The 15499-nt window shown below is 44.2% G+C and overlaps 1 protein-coding gene across 2 annotated transcripts in view; it reads left to right on the top strand.

The window, feature by feature from the left end:
- The first annotated feature begins 751 nt into the window (after window positions 1–751).
- Window positions 752–15499, top strand: part of MAOB (monoamine oxidase B) — a 124286-nt gene continuing 109538 nt past the window's right edge. Inside the window, exons 1-2 of one of the 2 annotated variants that reach the window (XM_057495219.1) lie at window positions 883–967; window positions 11566–11644. In XM_057495219.1, the coding sequence (XP_057351202.1) occupies window positions 11593–11644 (52 nt within the window). In that variant the 5' untranslated portion in view covers window positions 883–967; window positions 11566–11592. Of the gene's footprint in view, window positions 968–11565; window positions 11645–15499 lie in introns of both variants that reach the window. The other variant, XM_036880895.2, reaches the window with a different exon arrangement.

The raw sequence follows: 15499 nt of genomic DNA, 5'->3' as shown, positions 1-15499 counted from the left end.
CACATCCCTAAGCCCCGAATAGCTGCCCCTGCTGTTTCAGCGGAGCGCTGAATTCCACGCATCCATCCAAAGCTGAGCCCCTGCCAACTCCCTTTCTGGGTTCCTGTCTCACCAGCGCCCAGTGCTGACTCACGGGGTTGCTCAAGGCGCTGTTGGCTGTTTTGTCCATTTGCAGAAGGGAGGCCATTTAAGATTGTCTTTGGGGGCTGTGCTTTGCAGTCCTAGGGAGGAGTCTTCCTGAGTTAACTGTGGGTATAGGGCAGAGGGAGTGGGGAAAGAGGGTATTTAGAAAGAGGATGAGGGCCTGGGAATAACATTCACATATGTGCCAAGATAATGGCAATACTGCGTGATAGATCAAAGTTGGTCTCAGAATCTTTCTGGCTTTGTTTTCCTTTCTGGCTTTTTATCTTACTTTCACCCTCCCACTACTTTATCTCGCCTTCTTCACCTGTAAAATGGGTTGTTGTGACGTTTACCTGCATGTCACGTGCTTTGTGCGGTGCCTTCTCCCTGGAAAGCGCTCAGTTATCTGTCTTGCTGTGTTCCGTGGACTAACCGGGGCGCTGGAGGAGGACACCCAATCTGCTATCCTCCGAGCCCCCAAGCTCAATAGTGCACTAGGGAGGCTGGTTGGAAAATCCTGTGCAGAAGGCCAAGGGTTGGCGGTCCCGGGGAGGCCCCGGTGATCTCCCGGCCTGCGCCCGCCCCGGGTCTGAGCGCTGAGCTGCGGTCGGGGGCGGTGGCCCGGCGCTCCTCCCGGCGGGCGCGTCGGCGGGCGGGGCTCCGCGCCCTGCCCTGGGCAGGCAATATAGCTGCTCGGCCGAGGCGCTGGCGCGTGGGGGCAGCGCGGCGGGAGGGGGCTGGGACTCAGAGATCCGGTCGGCGGGCACCGGGGCGGCCTGGAGCAGGGCGAGCACCATGAGCAGCATTTGCGACGTGGTCGTGGTGGGGGGCGGCATCTCAGGTCAGTCGCGACTGCGCGCCCTCCCTCCTCCAGCGCTCGGACAGGTGGTCGCCCGGGGGAGTCGCGCGGGGCGGGGGCTGTCCCCAGGAGCCCCTAGACTAGTCGTGCTCTGGGCCGGGACCCAGCGGGTCCCGAACGCCGCGCCGGGAACCCTTACTCGGGGGAAGGATTTAGTGCGCCCCTGGACAGAAGCCGGGGACTGGAAATTTGTTGAAGGTTGGGGCCAGACTTTGAACTCCTCTGGAAGGCTGCCAAGCCTGCGCTTGCTAAAATTTTTGAAGCAGGTGAAAGAGGGCAGGCAGGCAAGATTCCTACTAGGGGTAACACAAAGGTCAGTCACGTGCCCCAAGCAAAGGTTGCCACAATTACTTGGTGTTTTCGTCATGTAGCAAATAAAACAATTGTGTAAGGCCTTGGAAGCCTGCTTTCTTGGTTTTTAGAAAATGCCTATTTCATGCAGTGTTCTTGATAAAAGGCAGATGTACTAATCAGTTCCTTGTCTTGAGAGTGTGGGGATGACTGTAGAGGCTCACCTGGACACTGCACCCTCGCTCGTTTGGAGCAGGTGTGCTTCACAAGGCATTGTTATCCCGGCACCAGGAAAACGACCTTGAACAGTCTGTGGTTCAGAAAGAAGGGATTGGGCTCCAGAGCAATCGAGTGCCAAAGACACTCCTGACTCTGATTCTCTGTGGTTCTGTGATGGTCATGGGTCTATCTGGCACTGCAGAGTCTTCTTGGCAAATACCTCTTCTCCTTGCATCACCAGCCCCATCCCTGTCCCTGCCCCACCTCCACCCACCCACCAGTGCAGGGTGGACAAGGTGCTCAGTGGGGCTAGAGTGGAGAAATTGGCTCTCTGGCCCAGCCCATTTTTGGCAGGGATAGGGACAGAGACTACCTTCTTAGATGCAAGGGGGTCTGTGTGTACAGGAGGACACACAGACAGAAAGAAGCCAGAAGGATGGATGGGGTCAATGGGAATAAACAATGCTTACAGAACAGCCTGCCTAACAGAGCCCTGGAGATGCTTTGGCCAAGCTCCCAGGCCCTCTTGGTGCTTCAGCAATAATTAAGACACCTCCCAAACCCATGAAGGCATTGGCTAAAACTGGCACTAAGCAGATCTCAGGAGCAGGGGTGTGTCTGCCTCTCTGAGAGGCAGGCAGGACAGAGGCCCTCAGGTTCTGCTCTTCCTGGTGAAGGAACCAAGGTGTTGCATGCTGGGTGCTGAGCCTGGTTTTGTGCTGCTCTCTCCACTCTGGTCCGCCTCACCTTTGGGTCAGATCTCAGGCTGCCACTTCTGTCTATATGAGCCTGAGCTCACTCATGCCAGGCTCTGTGCCCCATGCTGCAGGTAAATAGATGCATAAGCACAAGGGCATGCTGAGGTGGACCAAGCTATATAGATCCTGTTTTCTTTCAGTGTTTTTGACATCTTCTCCCCTACAGGTACTTGGACTTAAAAGCATATCTACCTCGGTGCTTTAGAAAATATTGCTAAGTACTTCTCGATGCTGCCTTGCACAGCTCCCCATCTTATGGCAGCTGAAGGTTCTCTTTCCAGGACCCCAAAGTCTTTTTTTTGCCCAAAGGGTTCAGATTCTTTTATTCCCACCTTTATTTTGCTCTGTCTGATTCATACGTCAAACCTTCAAGCTTACTTAAATTATTCACGTTAGACTCATACAGGAAGAGTAGATAAGGGTTTAAGTCCTTTTTACAAGCAGTGGTGAGCCTCTACAGTCATCCCCACACTCTCAAGACAAGGGTCTGATGAGTACATCTTCCTTTTATCAAGAACATTGCATGAAATAGGCATTTTCTAAAAACCAAGAAAGCAGGCTTCCAAGGCCTTACACAATTGTTTTATTTGCTACATGAGGAAAATACCAAGTAATTGTGGCTAGATTACAGGGGCATTGTGAAAGGCAAGTGAAACAATATATGTGAAAAAAGCTTTGTAAAGTCTGACATATGACACAAGGTCCTGCAAGAATTTTACTCATTTTTTTTAAACAATAGGCATTAGGGTAGACCATGGTAGAGGGTGCCAAAATGGATCACATCATTCCTGCCCTAGAAGATATGTGAGTCCAGGAGGGGAGATGAGATACTCAAAGATAATCCAAGGTAGAAAGTGGTACGTACCACAAGAAGAGTCCATTCATGTATTCATTATTCATTCAGTCAGTAAACATTTACTTCCTATCCCACATCCTATCCCAAAGGAAATAAAGGCTGAATTATCCAGGACTCTTGTCCCTGGGCACTCACAGGCTCATGTGGGAGGCAGTCATGAACAATTAATACTAATGACCTAGGATAGATGCTTTAGTGGTACATGCACAAAGTTCTGGGGAAGGTGATTGTAGAAAATGAAGAACTCTGCCTGAGAAAAATCTGGGCAGACTTCACAGAGGAGGTGACCTTTGCAGTAGGTCTTAAAGGATGAATAGGAAGTCACCAGGAGACTAGATGTAGAAAGCATCTTAATCTAAGGAACAGTTTATATAAGCTCATAAATATGTGAAAGAACACAGTAGCAGGCTTAGGAAACCTTAAGAACTTCAGTGTGGACAGTTTGGGGTCTGATGGGAGACCAAGCTATACAAAAGTTAGTTGGGATGAATTGTGGTGAGCCATGTATGTCATCCTCAAAAGGCTTAGATCTTTCTGTCGTCAATGAACGGTCACTGAGGATTTGTCATTTACGGAGTGACGTGTCAAGTGATAGGAATATGGTGATGGTATTAGCAAAAAAAGGAATGTGAAGAAGAGGAAGAGCAAGTTTGGGGGAAAGATGAGATACCTAGAGTTGGAGATACTGGGAGGACCCCTGGGGAGGGATGTCTAACAGTCACAAATGCAGGGAAGAAGTTGGGCTTTCAGATGTGTGTGACAGAGAAGTTTTAGTTGAAGCCCCTAAAGTAAATGAAATGACACAAACCAAGAGACCAGAGCTGGAATGGAGGGTGCTTACCTCCTCCCCGGCAAGGCAGATATTTCAGTGATTCTCTGTAGTTTGATGAGAGAGACAAAGAAGCGGACAGAATGAACAATACTTAAGTTTACTTCACATCTTAGCCAAGGTATCTTTCCTAGGGCAGACCTCCTGAATCCCTCCCAGGTCACATTAAATGCCTGTTTAGCTCTCCTCTGCCATCTTTTCTTTTCCATGAGTTTTTAATCGTTCACTTGCTCCTCCTCTAGGCTGTAAGCCTCTGAAGTCCGGGGAGGTGTTCTCCCGCCACCAGAGAACCCGCAACCCCCAGCTCCAGAGTCCTGCCTGGCCCAGTTAGCACTCAATAAGGGTGCTGAATTGACGAACTATAACTTTACACTGATAAAACAGCAATCGCTCAGATCTGAAATTCACATCCATTTACTACCGACCCTTTAGCATTCCCTGCCAAATCACAGTAAGAATGAGGAAAGTGGTAAAATCAGAATTTCAGAATTAGCAGGTGACCTCCACGAGGGTTTATGTCTAAAAGTGTCTGATTTTGCCTCTGGTCTTTAAACTTTGTTAATGAATAACTTAGGACATCCTGATAATTCTCTAATAGTTTTTAAAGCTGTCAGCAAATTGTAATCACTGCCTTTGGGATAAACAGACATGTCTTGGGGGTGCCGCTGGTTAATATATAACTTTCTTTTTTGCCATTTGGAAAATTGCAAGGCAATTGTAAAATAGCTTTTTCAGAAATGTGCATGGTATATAAATGCATTATCTACTGAGCTGGCTTCACCAAAGGAGCAGGCCATGTCTGGAGACTTGGCAGAGTAACAGCATTTTCCATATGCAGCTGAGCAACAGCACATTGCTTCTGTCCTGCACCTTGGTTTTAGTGTTTGGGCTGGTGGAACCATGGAAACTGTCTTTGCAATTCTGGAGTGGCTCTTGCTCAGTCCTCAAAATACAAGCTCAAAAAAAGGGAAACCTGAAGCAGAAAAAAGAACATTTTTACCAGGCTTGAGAAAAGAGATGTGGCCCTCTGAGGGTGGCAGGTACTTGGCTGAGGTCCTGGAAGGGACGGAGCCAGACTTCCAAGTTGTGACCAACATCTGGCCAGCCTGCTGCAGGCTGGGGTTGGGGGTGGTCTGGCCTGGGCAAGAAGCGTCAGGGGTGGTTCCCTAGGGGGTCATGAGTTGAGGGACACAGTAGGCAGAAGTGGCCCATGGGTTAATGCCAAAGTGTCTTCCTTGCCTTTGATGAAGAAAGGAGAACATTCCTGGGCTCCTGTAACCCACCTGAATGTTGTAAAAAAACAATAATTGCACAGAAGTGTTTGGAAATGTGCATATCTCAGTCAAAGAGAGGATACAGAGGAGCAGTGTTAAGGCAACATATAGTTTAGCATCAAATAGACTGTGAACCCCATTTTCTACACTTACCTACTGTGTCACTTTAAAAGTTCCATTGGTGCTCTGTTCTTCAGCTGCCTCACCTCCCCTATAAAATGAGACTCCTAAAGTCTGCCTTTGCTGGCCAGAGAGGGCTGTTGCTGAGGTTAGAAAGAATGCACAGGAAGGACTCTCCGTGCCGGTCATTATGGCTTCCATTTGTACCTTTTGGAAAATAGATCCTTGTTTAGGGTTTAGGGAGTTTCAATCCATGGGAAGTGATTATACCACTTTTCCCTCTTCACCAACCAGTAGGTTTTCTTGCTGTGAGGCATTTATAAGGCAGCAACAGGTTGCGAGGTGCATGTGCCGGCATGGGACCTGCCTAGTTCTGGCCTCATCCTGCCATACCCGCCTCCCTTGCCTCTCTCCAGCCAGAGACCTAAGGAGCTCAGGCTCACCCAGACTCTGGGACCCACTGTGCACCTCATCAAGAGAAATTTTGGAAGCCCTAGATCTGTATTTCAGCACCATTCCAGCCTGGCTGTTATTCTGACCCAGTCCTCATTTCAGCCATCTGACTCCTGCCTCAATTATAATCAATGACATATGTCAGTGATATTTTATTTATTTATTAGCATTCATTATTTAATAATAAATAATGAAAAGAGCTAGCATTTCAAGTGCCATCTACATGCTGGACAAGGCGTCAGGAGCCTGATTTTTCACGGCAGCTCTGTGAGGGTTGAGTGACAAAACCCTGTACCTTCTGCTTGGCTCTAATACCTGGGGTACATTGGTGGAAGGGAGCTGCTTTGGTGCACTATGTGGGCAAAGCCAGGTGCCACTAGAGCCATAGTCTCTAGGTCCTTGTACATCCTCAGCAGTCACCAAGGTGCTGGAGTCCAGCTCCAGCGGGGTGGGGTGGGGGGAGTGTGAAGCCCAAAAGGTTGAGACGGAGTCGGTGCACGGAGAGCACACCAAGTCAGATGGAGGTGGTTTCTCGACAAAGTGCTGATGACAGCTTTATTTATACCATTTTGCACAAGGATATGATTATTTTTTATTGTTCTGTTGATTAATTGGTATAGGCAGTTGATTAATAGGTATAGGCAAGCTTTTTTCTTTCTTCTTCTTTCTGGTCTATTCATGGTTGGTCAAGTGTTAGACAGGTCATCGTTTTCTGTTCCTTGACCGAAACTTTTCCTAGCAACATGTACTCTATCATGTTTTATGTTTCTATGCAATGCAGTTTCTAAGTAGTGCATGTGACCGCAGGAGCATGCAGTATGTAGCAGTGACTATGGAGTCTATCAGCTCAGGGTGAAATACAGGTCACTCACTACTTCAGTTAGCTAGGCAGGTATCATCATCTATATTTCTAATGCAATGGGTACATTTTATCTCCTCATAATATTTATTCTATCATAGGTAGATGCAAGATAAAGATAGAAAGCATGATTTAGAACTGTAAGAAGGCAAGTATAGATGATCAGGTTTGTGCCTGTAGACTAAGTATTAATCCAAGCCAGACAAGGGCAACAAAACATCCATGGGTGTAGACAATTTCTCTCAGAACTAGGGGGGTGAGGTTCTAAGCCTCACATCTGTTGACCCCCATTTTCTCTCCTGATGGCCCCCCTGCAACTGTGCCTGTCTTAGGTTGTTCCTCCCTTGAGGAATCTTACCCGTCTCTGGCTAACCAGTTATCTTCCGGGGCCATACAGGGAAATGTAAAGCTGGTAAGTGAGAGAGAAGTAATGTTTTTTGAAAAGGTTAGTTTTTCACTTCTTTGCAGATTTATGCCCTGTGGCTTCCAGGCCTAGCACTTGTCTTGAGGTATCTTTACTTATTGGAAAATTATGTTATTTGGTAATTTCACATATAAGGCACGAATTTTAGTAAATGGCTGTAATTAGGAAGGAAGAAGAAAAGTTGTAGAAGTAGCAAATAGAAGAAAACATGAGAAGATTGATTAAGTGTCAGACAGAGTTATTCTATTCAATATTTTCTCATAACTCTTTCTATAAAACTCTCCATCACTAATTTCACTAGCATTACAAAAAAGGGGGTCATTCCCACTTAGGTGGAGATGGGGCAGTCAATGTTTGACTAGCTACCTGCAGGTTTTGGTATTCTATACCAAGATTGCCATCTGGCCCCTGCGTGTTCCATTCTTTAGGAGCACTGTCCTGAAAAGCTTCTGGGAAACGTATGTTCTCATCTTTTCCATACTGCTTAGCAAAGGTTAGCTTAACCCTTGGCAAAAATGCAAGCAAAAGCAAAACCAATAGTATAATGGCGAATAACAAAATCAAGGTGGGTAATAGGGGGAGCCAGCTGCGAAGGTCCCTGCTTTGTGGGGGTCTTCCTCCAGCCTGAGCTTCGCTTGCACAGCTTGAGTAGCATGGATCCTGGCACCAAGGCAGGTTAAGGCTTGGCTGGGCCATTACCAACAGCAACAATTCCCTTCTCTTCTGGCTGGGTGATGAGGTGTAGGCTCCCTGTCATATAGGGCCAGTGGTTTAGCAGAGGTTAAGAGCATGACATTTACCCTGGTTCCACCACTAACTAGCTGTGCCTTAAGCAAAATTAGTAACCTTTCCATGCCTTAGTTTTCGCATCTGGAAAATAGGGATAATAATGGTATCGACTTGAAAAAGAGGTCAAGATGATTAAAAGACAAAATGCATGTAAAGTGCTTGGACTGGAGCTTGGCATCTGGTTGCTATTGTGAATCAGACTGACAAGATGCCCACTAACTGCTAATGGGTCTGAAGTACCAGCGTGCCAGCTGACTCCACTGTCAAACTGTGGGTTGAGGAAATGGTTAGTTGCTGTGCATACACATGAACTAACACACATGCACACATATTCATAGAATATTACCCCACAGTAAGGATACTGCTCCCCAGCCCTACTTTCTTGGGTTGTATATGATTTACTAACACAGATGATATTAAAAACCCAGGAGCAACATTTAAAGAAAAAGCTTAAACTCTAGTTACTTTTAATACATATTTAAGAGATAAATACGCGAGGAATTCTAGATGTAGAACGCATTTCTACATGAACACTTGTAATTCATTTGGTGCCCGGCAGATGTCAGTACTAAGATCACGTCACTGTCAATGCCATTTAGCATTCATTGCTCCATTCTTCTGCTCCTGATAAAAATATCATTATAGGAGCAGCTAGTTCCAGGCTCTTAACCTTTGCGCATTATCAGAGCAGCCATTTCCTCTGTAACAATAACTTGGACTTTGTTTTGATATCATTTGTTCACATGTGGCTGCAAAAACACACTCATTAAGAGCATTTTAGTAATGTAGCTAATATGTATGTCATCAGTTTTAAAATGCTACAGTTTGTAACTGAAAATCAACTGTTTCAATGATTCCTGTATTTTTGACAATAAATACACAGTGGTCTCTGGGTCAAATTCGTCCTATGAACTTGAAGAGATAATTGAGCTTCTAACTTACTTCTCTAACATTATGAACCTCAGTAGCATTTCCATGTTCCATTGACATAGTACAGTCCATATAATATTTGATGTCACATATTATTTCTCCGATATTAATATTAATAATGACAGCAGCTGGTATGTTATCACCAAATTCTAATATGTTTGTTTGTTTCTGGATTCCAATCAAGATTCAAACTATATATGCATATGCACTTGACTGATGTATATTGAATTAGAATTTCCACAGTTTAAATAACACTTAAAATTAGTGAATGTTAAGTTATTACAGGTGGTAACAAGTTCACACTATAATCGCAGATGTCAGTCAGTGTCTGGGACAAATGAAATGTGTACAGTTGCATGGGACCCTTGTATCAGAACCACCATTAACTTCTAGTTCATCTTTGATAGGATGGCCATTACACTTATATACTTCTATTTGATGGCCATTATGCTTATAGTCTTTGCAGTGCTCCATGTGAGTCTCTGTTACTACATCTCATTTACCATGTTTAATTTAAATTACCTGTTTAAGCATCTGTGAATCCTCACCTCACCATAGGCTGCTCAAATCTGGGACTTTGTATGATTTATCTCCCTATCTCTGGTGATTAGCAAGGAACTGAGCCTACCTGGCCCCCAGAAATTGAACTAAATTCATAGAATCCCTTGATCAGGGTCATGGGTCTTGTCAGGCTTTGGACCCAGAGAAGATAAGCTCCAGAACCAGGAACCTATTGAAAGAATAGGGCTAACTTTTGGCCTTCTGGAGGGAGCAGGATAATGTAGAAGTTAAATGCAAGGACTCTGGGGGCCTCAGGCTTGGGTTCTAATCCTACCTGTGTCCCTAACTGTAGCTTGGGCTAGTTACCTACTTGTCCAGCCTCCAGATCCTCACTTATAAAGTGGAGTGGTGGTCTTGGGGCTAGATTCTGAAATGCTCAGTAAATGTTAACTCTATCTTACAAGTCAATGGGCAGTTCTTAACTGAGAGGATCTAGAAACATATAAGATTAAATACTACTAAGTCCAAAAATAAACCAAATTGAGATGCTAGGTTCAAAATGAGTGTTTTAAATCCTACAACAGAATGCTTTGGAGATTTGCTCAGGTTAAGCATGCAGCATTACCATTTTGCAAGGGCCCCAAGTTTGTTAGGTTTAGCTTTTAGTAATGTCTTTGTATAAAAGTCATTGTTTCCCTTAAGACAGGGGGCATAATGGTATAAAAGTCTTGCCTGATTTTGAACATCTAAATCTCAGAAAAAATGTTTTGGTTTAATAGAATCATTGATGATCAAAGATGGAAGCTTTAGAGTTTTACCTTCTAGTGAGAACACCTGCTTTTGTGTCCAAAGATAAGCAGACCAAGGGAGGGCAAAGGGCTGTCCCCAGGCCTCACAGCCACTTCTTCTGAATAAAATTACTGTCCTGAGGAATGAGCCCCCTGCTTTAGGAGGAAGTGCAATTGGAACAAGAATCTGACCAAATGGATCTGGGTGGAAGGTAAAAATCGCTAATACTTTGAAAGCGCTATTTCTGTTTTTTACTTTCATGTTCACAAAATGGATCCTTCATCAGCTGCCTGTGTTAACTCAGTAAACAAGGGTATTGTGGAAAACTAAGTCCCATCAGGCAGTGCTTCTGAAGCCAGTATGGGGTTATTTGCTGAACAGAGGTACAGAAAAAGGGTAAGACCAAGTTCTTACCCTTAGGAAAATTGAAATGCAGCTGGAGACACAGGGCCTGCACATACAAGCAATAAGGAACAATTAAAAAGAGTATAGAATTGAATTCTGTACTGTGGGAACCGAGGGCTAAGTTAGATAGAAGAAATCATTGAAGACCCAAACAGTCAGAGAAGGTCTCATTAAGGGAGTGGAATTTGAACAGCCAAGGTTTGCATGGGTTGACAAGAAGAGAGGCTTTAGGGATGGGAGGAATAATATAAATCATAGGCCATAGGCTCCAGTTAACACCTGATATTTCTATTTATAGGAAGGTAGAAAGCCCAGTAAGGGTAGAATAACAGGATAGGGAGATATGTATAATAAAATTAGTAGAAGGAGGTCAGGATCAAACAGTGAGACATTGAAAAGCAAAGTGAGAAGTTTGTTTTTTCTGTGGCTGGAAGTAGGGAGCCATTGAAAATTTTTGCTGTAAAGGTAAGGTACACAGTTGTGTGCCCCATAGGTGCAGAAGGGCAACCATAAAGCCAGGGAACCCAAGGAATGGGTAGAAATTCAGGAACAGGTTAAGAGTTGATCAGCTGATTACAACAAATAGGGTTATCGTGACCCTCAAGGCAGGTTGCAAGAGAAATGGGGAGATGGGAGGCAAGAATGGGAAGGAGGTCTTCAGAGGCACACTTTGCTTACTTCTGTTTTGTTGACAGCCTACCTGGAAAAGCAATATCACAAAAAATAATTAGTGTTTTCCCTCTTTTATAATTGGAATTGAAGGACTTGACTGTATTTAAAATTTTCCTTTGTTAAAAAAATTAAGCTTGACCCAGCTCACCAAATGAGAGACACACAGCTCGAGCAATCTTAGACACAAAGTGAATAGTTCATTCTATTCATTATGAAAAATTGGCCCTGATCTCTGTTGTTTTGTGAGGGAGAGGGCACCATCAGAAAGCATCTTCCGTAGGTCTGACCTTTCCAATGTCAATTAGGTTTCCATAATCTCCGGTTAATGTCACCTTAAATGTTAGTCTACTAATTTCCACTTCCAGTCGGAAGTTTAAGCACTTGACCTTATGACAGTCATCTCTTACCTAGGCCATTTTTCACCCTGGCCGCCTCCTGATGAACATTTATCAGAATTATACCATGCTGATGGTGTCCTACTCCAGCCTAGGTAATCTCCCCTTTTGGATTATTACCTCTCAGACATTTCCAATGATTCTTTTATATCAAAACTGGAATCCTGACCTCATCTTTTGGAGTTGGAGCTACTTTTTATTCCTGTGATCTTAGTTGTGTCTGTTTTAAACTGTCTTTGTAATTGTGTCTTTAATTGCATCTTACCTCTTCGGGTTCTTTTCCAGCTTTCTACATTATTTGGAATAGCTTTTGTGATCTAACAAGGCCTCTTTTTCAGATAACTTAGGATAAAGTGAAGAGTTGGAAACCAAATTAATTAATAACCCAGTTTCCTCAAAAATTTTTAAGAAGAAAGGCCACTGATGTCAATGAAAGGAGAAATCACATTCCTTCTTGGTGATTTACAGTTTAAGGAAATTTTTTCTGGAGAGGTAGGGACATTTTTTTAAATAATGCAAATTGCAGAAATAACACATATTTATTGGGAAAATCTGTAAATTACAGAAAAGGCCAAGAAGAAAATGAAAATCATCCAAGATGGATCCCCACAAAACAACCAACCTCTGTTACCATTGCTGCCTGTATTTTCTTTGTGCAAGCATCTATATTTACCACACTCACTGGTAGCCCTTTTAAAATAAATAATAACATAATTTCATCATGCTTTAAATGCTCTTTTTCCATATGCCTTTGGTAACTTTGTATTACTTCCTGTGATTGTTTAATTAATTTAACCAATTTCTTACTGCTCAACTTAAATGTTTTCAGATTTCTGCTCTTCTAAACAAAACTATAGAATATCCTTATACCTAAAATATTGTGCATAATTTTGATTTTTGTTTTTTAGGAAATTCCTAGAAATAAGTGCTGGGAATCCTTTGAAAGCATTTAATAATTATTGCAAAATTGTCATTCCCAGAAATTTTTACCGATTTACTTTATGGTGGAATTTTAATAATGGGTTTCTTAGTTACTCCATCAGGAAACCAGCATTTTCCCCCACTCTGGCACAATACAGAGAAAACCAAAATGGTTCCTCACCAATTTGTAGGTGAAATTAAATGAAACTGTAGGTACTAGAAGTCACAAGTATCTTCAGTTTTGTAAAGTGTCTGTGGTGGCAAGTAAATTTTGCTGTCTATAAAATGTGGGCAAACCAGTTTTTGCAATCAATGCTTTATGCCTATGATTATTTACTGGGAACATATTTTTTTTTACAGTACTTTAAAATTTTTTGGATACCATTTTTCCTGTGCTTCTAGAGGTTTGACTTCATTAATTAGATAATTATGTTGTGTTTCAGTGCAGGAAACAAAAGAGCTCTCTAACAAAGCATTTTCTGTGATTAATTATTTTTATGCATCTAGATAAGATACGAATATAGCCTTTGTCCACAGACTATTATAACAGCTGATCAAACAGCTGTTTCATGTTTTACATTTTAATTTCCTCTCTAGTTTGCATTCAAAACCTATGATAGATTTTAGTTTATTTAGGAGTCCTGTAAGATAGTTGGCTGTTTCAGAACAGCCCTTTTATGCTATGCCAGTTAGTCAAAAGTCAAAACCAAAAGCCTTTGTTAAGCACTGATGGTAAACACACAAAGGCATACATGCAAATGAGTTGCCCACTGCATGGAATATGTGTTCCTATCTTGTTTCTGCAGGGGAGAAAGGGAAAGCAAATTTGCTCCTTTGTTGATTGATTGATTCATTCAATAAACCCTTATCCATTGCCCTATATACTAAGCACTGGACTAAGTATGGGGATATATGGATGTGTAATATGTTTCCATCTTTGAGGGGTACACCAAGCAGAAGGAGGCACCTACAGCCACATACAGGTGAACAGTCTCTGGGGTGGTGATGCTGAGAAAGACAAGTTCATCTGAGTCAGATGACACAGAGGAGAAGAAAGTGACAGCTCATCTCAGGGCCTCAAAGGACCTGAAGGAAGATTTGGTGCTAGGATTTATTGGAGAGATGATCAACCAATTCAAATATTCTTCCTAAAAATATAACTTTAAGTGGTTGAAGCTTCAACTTATGCTCTATTGTGCATGGGGTGTTGAAATTTCAGTTTCACTGTTTTTACTGTTGGCCCTAAAATGGCCGTGCAGTGGATGCTGTAGTGGGCTGTCCCAGCCCGCTGCAGGACACCTATTCCCCCACCTGGTGAGAGTGTAGCTGCTGCTGATCCATGGCTGAGCCCCTCTCTGGAAACTGCCCTTGGCCGAGGAGCACTGCCTCACCCCAGGGCATGCACCTTCCCTAGGGGCACCTTCCAGCACAGGTAGGGGTATAATAGCCTGGGCATCTTGCCTCAATTCAGGACAACACTAAAAGGCCCACACAGCTCTGGAGCTCCCTGAAGTTTGGTAAAGCCTCTGTTGTGACTGCATCTCAGTTCAACCCCATGATGAAGCTTCTACATACAAATCTGTCTCAGAGGCTGCTTGCCACAGATCCTAATCTAGACAGTAATTGAACAGCATTTTTGTTCTGCACATTACAAGATGTTCTGGCCATGAAGCTTCAGTCAGCTGGAGGAGGAAGCCATTAAAGGATTTGGCCTTTTCCAGGATGCAAGGAGCCAGCAGGGTCCAGGGAGAGTGCTGAACCTCTTCAGTTCTGGATAACTTCTCTTAGGTGCCCTGGAACCCCAGAACAGGGGTGGAGGGTGGAGGCTGCCCACTATACTGGCCCAAACAAACTCCAGAAGTCTAGTTTTTCTCTCACCACTCTGCAGGCTGATTTAGAGTTGAGATTATAGCCTCTGATCTGGGATTGCTGCAAAGGCATATTTCATCCTTTATTAGAGAAATCTGTGGAAGTGTAGCCAAGGAATAAATTATAGAACAAAAAATACCCCTAATTGGGAGGGGCGGAAGATGGCGGCATGAGTAGAGCAGCAGAAATCTCCTCCCAAAACAACATATATCTATGAAAATATAACAAAGACAACCCTTCCTAGAATAAAGACCAGAGGACACAGGACAATATCCAAACCACATCCACACCTGAGAGAACCCAGCGCCTCGCGAAGGGGGTAAGATACAAGCCCCGGCCCCGCGGGAGCCGAGCGCCCCTCCCCCCAGCTCCCGGCGGGAGAAGAGCAGGCAGAGCGGGAGGGAGACGGAGCCCAGGGCTGCCGAACACCCAGCCCCAGCCATCCGGGCCAGAGTGCAGGGCCCTCGATACTAGGAAAACAGGGCAGCAAGAACAGTGAGCAGGCACTGGAGGCTGGGCGACAGAGGACATAAGAAAAGCGCGCGACCATTTTTTTTTTTGCTTTTCTGCTGTTTTGTTTTGGCGAGCGCTTTTTAGAAGTCTTAAAGGGATAGGGACCCCAATACTAGGGAAACAGGGTAGCAAGACCGGTGAGCAGAGGCCCGAGGCTGGCACCAGAGAATAAAGAAAAACGAGCGACCACCTTTTATTTTTAATTAAAAAAATTTATTTTTATTTATTTATTTATTTTTAATTTAAAATTTTTTTTTCTTTTTTTTTTTTTTGGTGGTCGTTGTTTTGTTTTGGCGGGTGCTTTTTGGAAGTCTTAAAGGGGCAGGGCAGGACACTTAATCCAGAGGTAGGGAATCCGGGGATCTCTGGGCACCCTAACCCCTGGGCTGCAGGGAGCAGGGAGGCCCCTTACGGAGATAAATAGCCTCCCAGCCGCTTCTGCCCAAACGCGACTCCACCACTTTGGAGTAGCTGCCCGAGCCAGGCCACGCAAACAGCAACAGCGGAGATTAACTCCATAGCAGCCGGGCAGGAAGCAGAAACCCTGTCTGCGCGCGGCTGCGCAGCACAAGCCACTAGAGGTCGCTGTTCTCCCAGGAGAGGAGGGCCACAAACCAACAAGAAAGGAAGTCCTTCCAGCCGTCACT

Source organism: Manis pentadactyla, chromosome X, assembly GCF_030020395.1.
Source record: "Manis pentadactyla isolate mManPen7 chromosome X, mManPen7.hap1, whole genome shotgun sequence".
Taxonomy (NCBI): Eukaryota; Metazoa; Chordata; class Mammalia; order Pholidota; family Manidae; genus Manis; species Manis pentadactyla.
The sequence above is the reverse complement of the archived record's forward strand: the minus strand, read 5'-3'. Positions and strand labels throughout refer to the sequence as shown.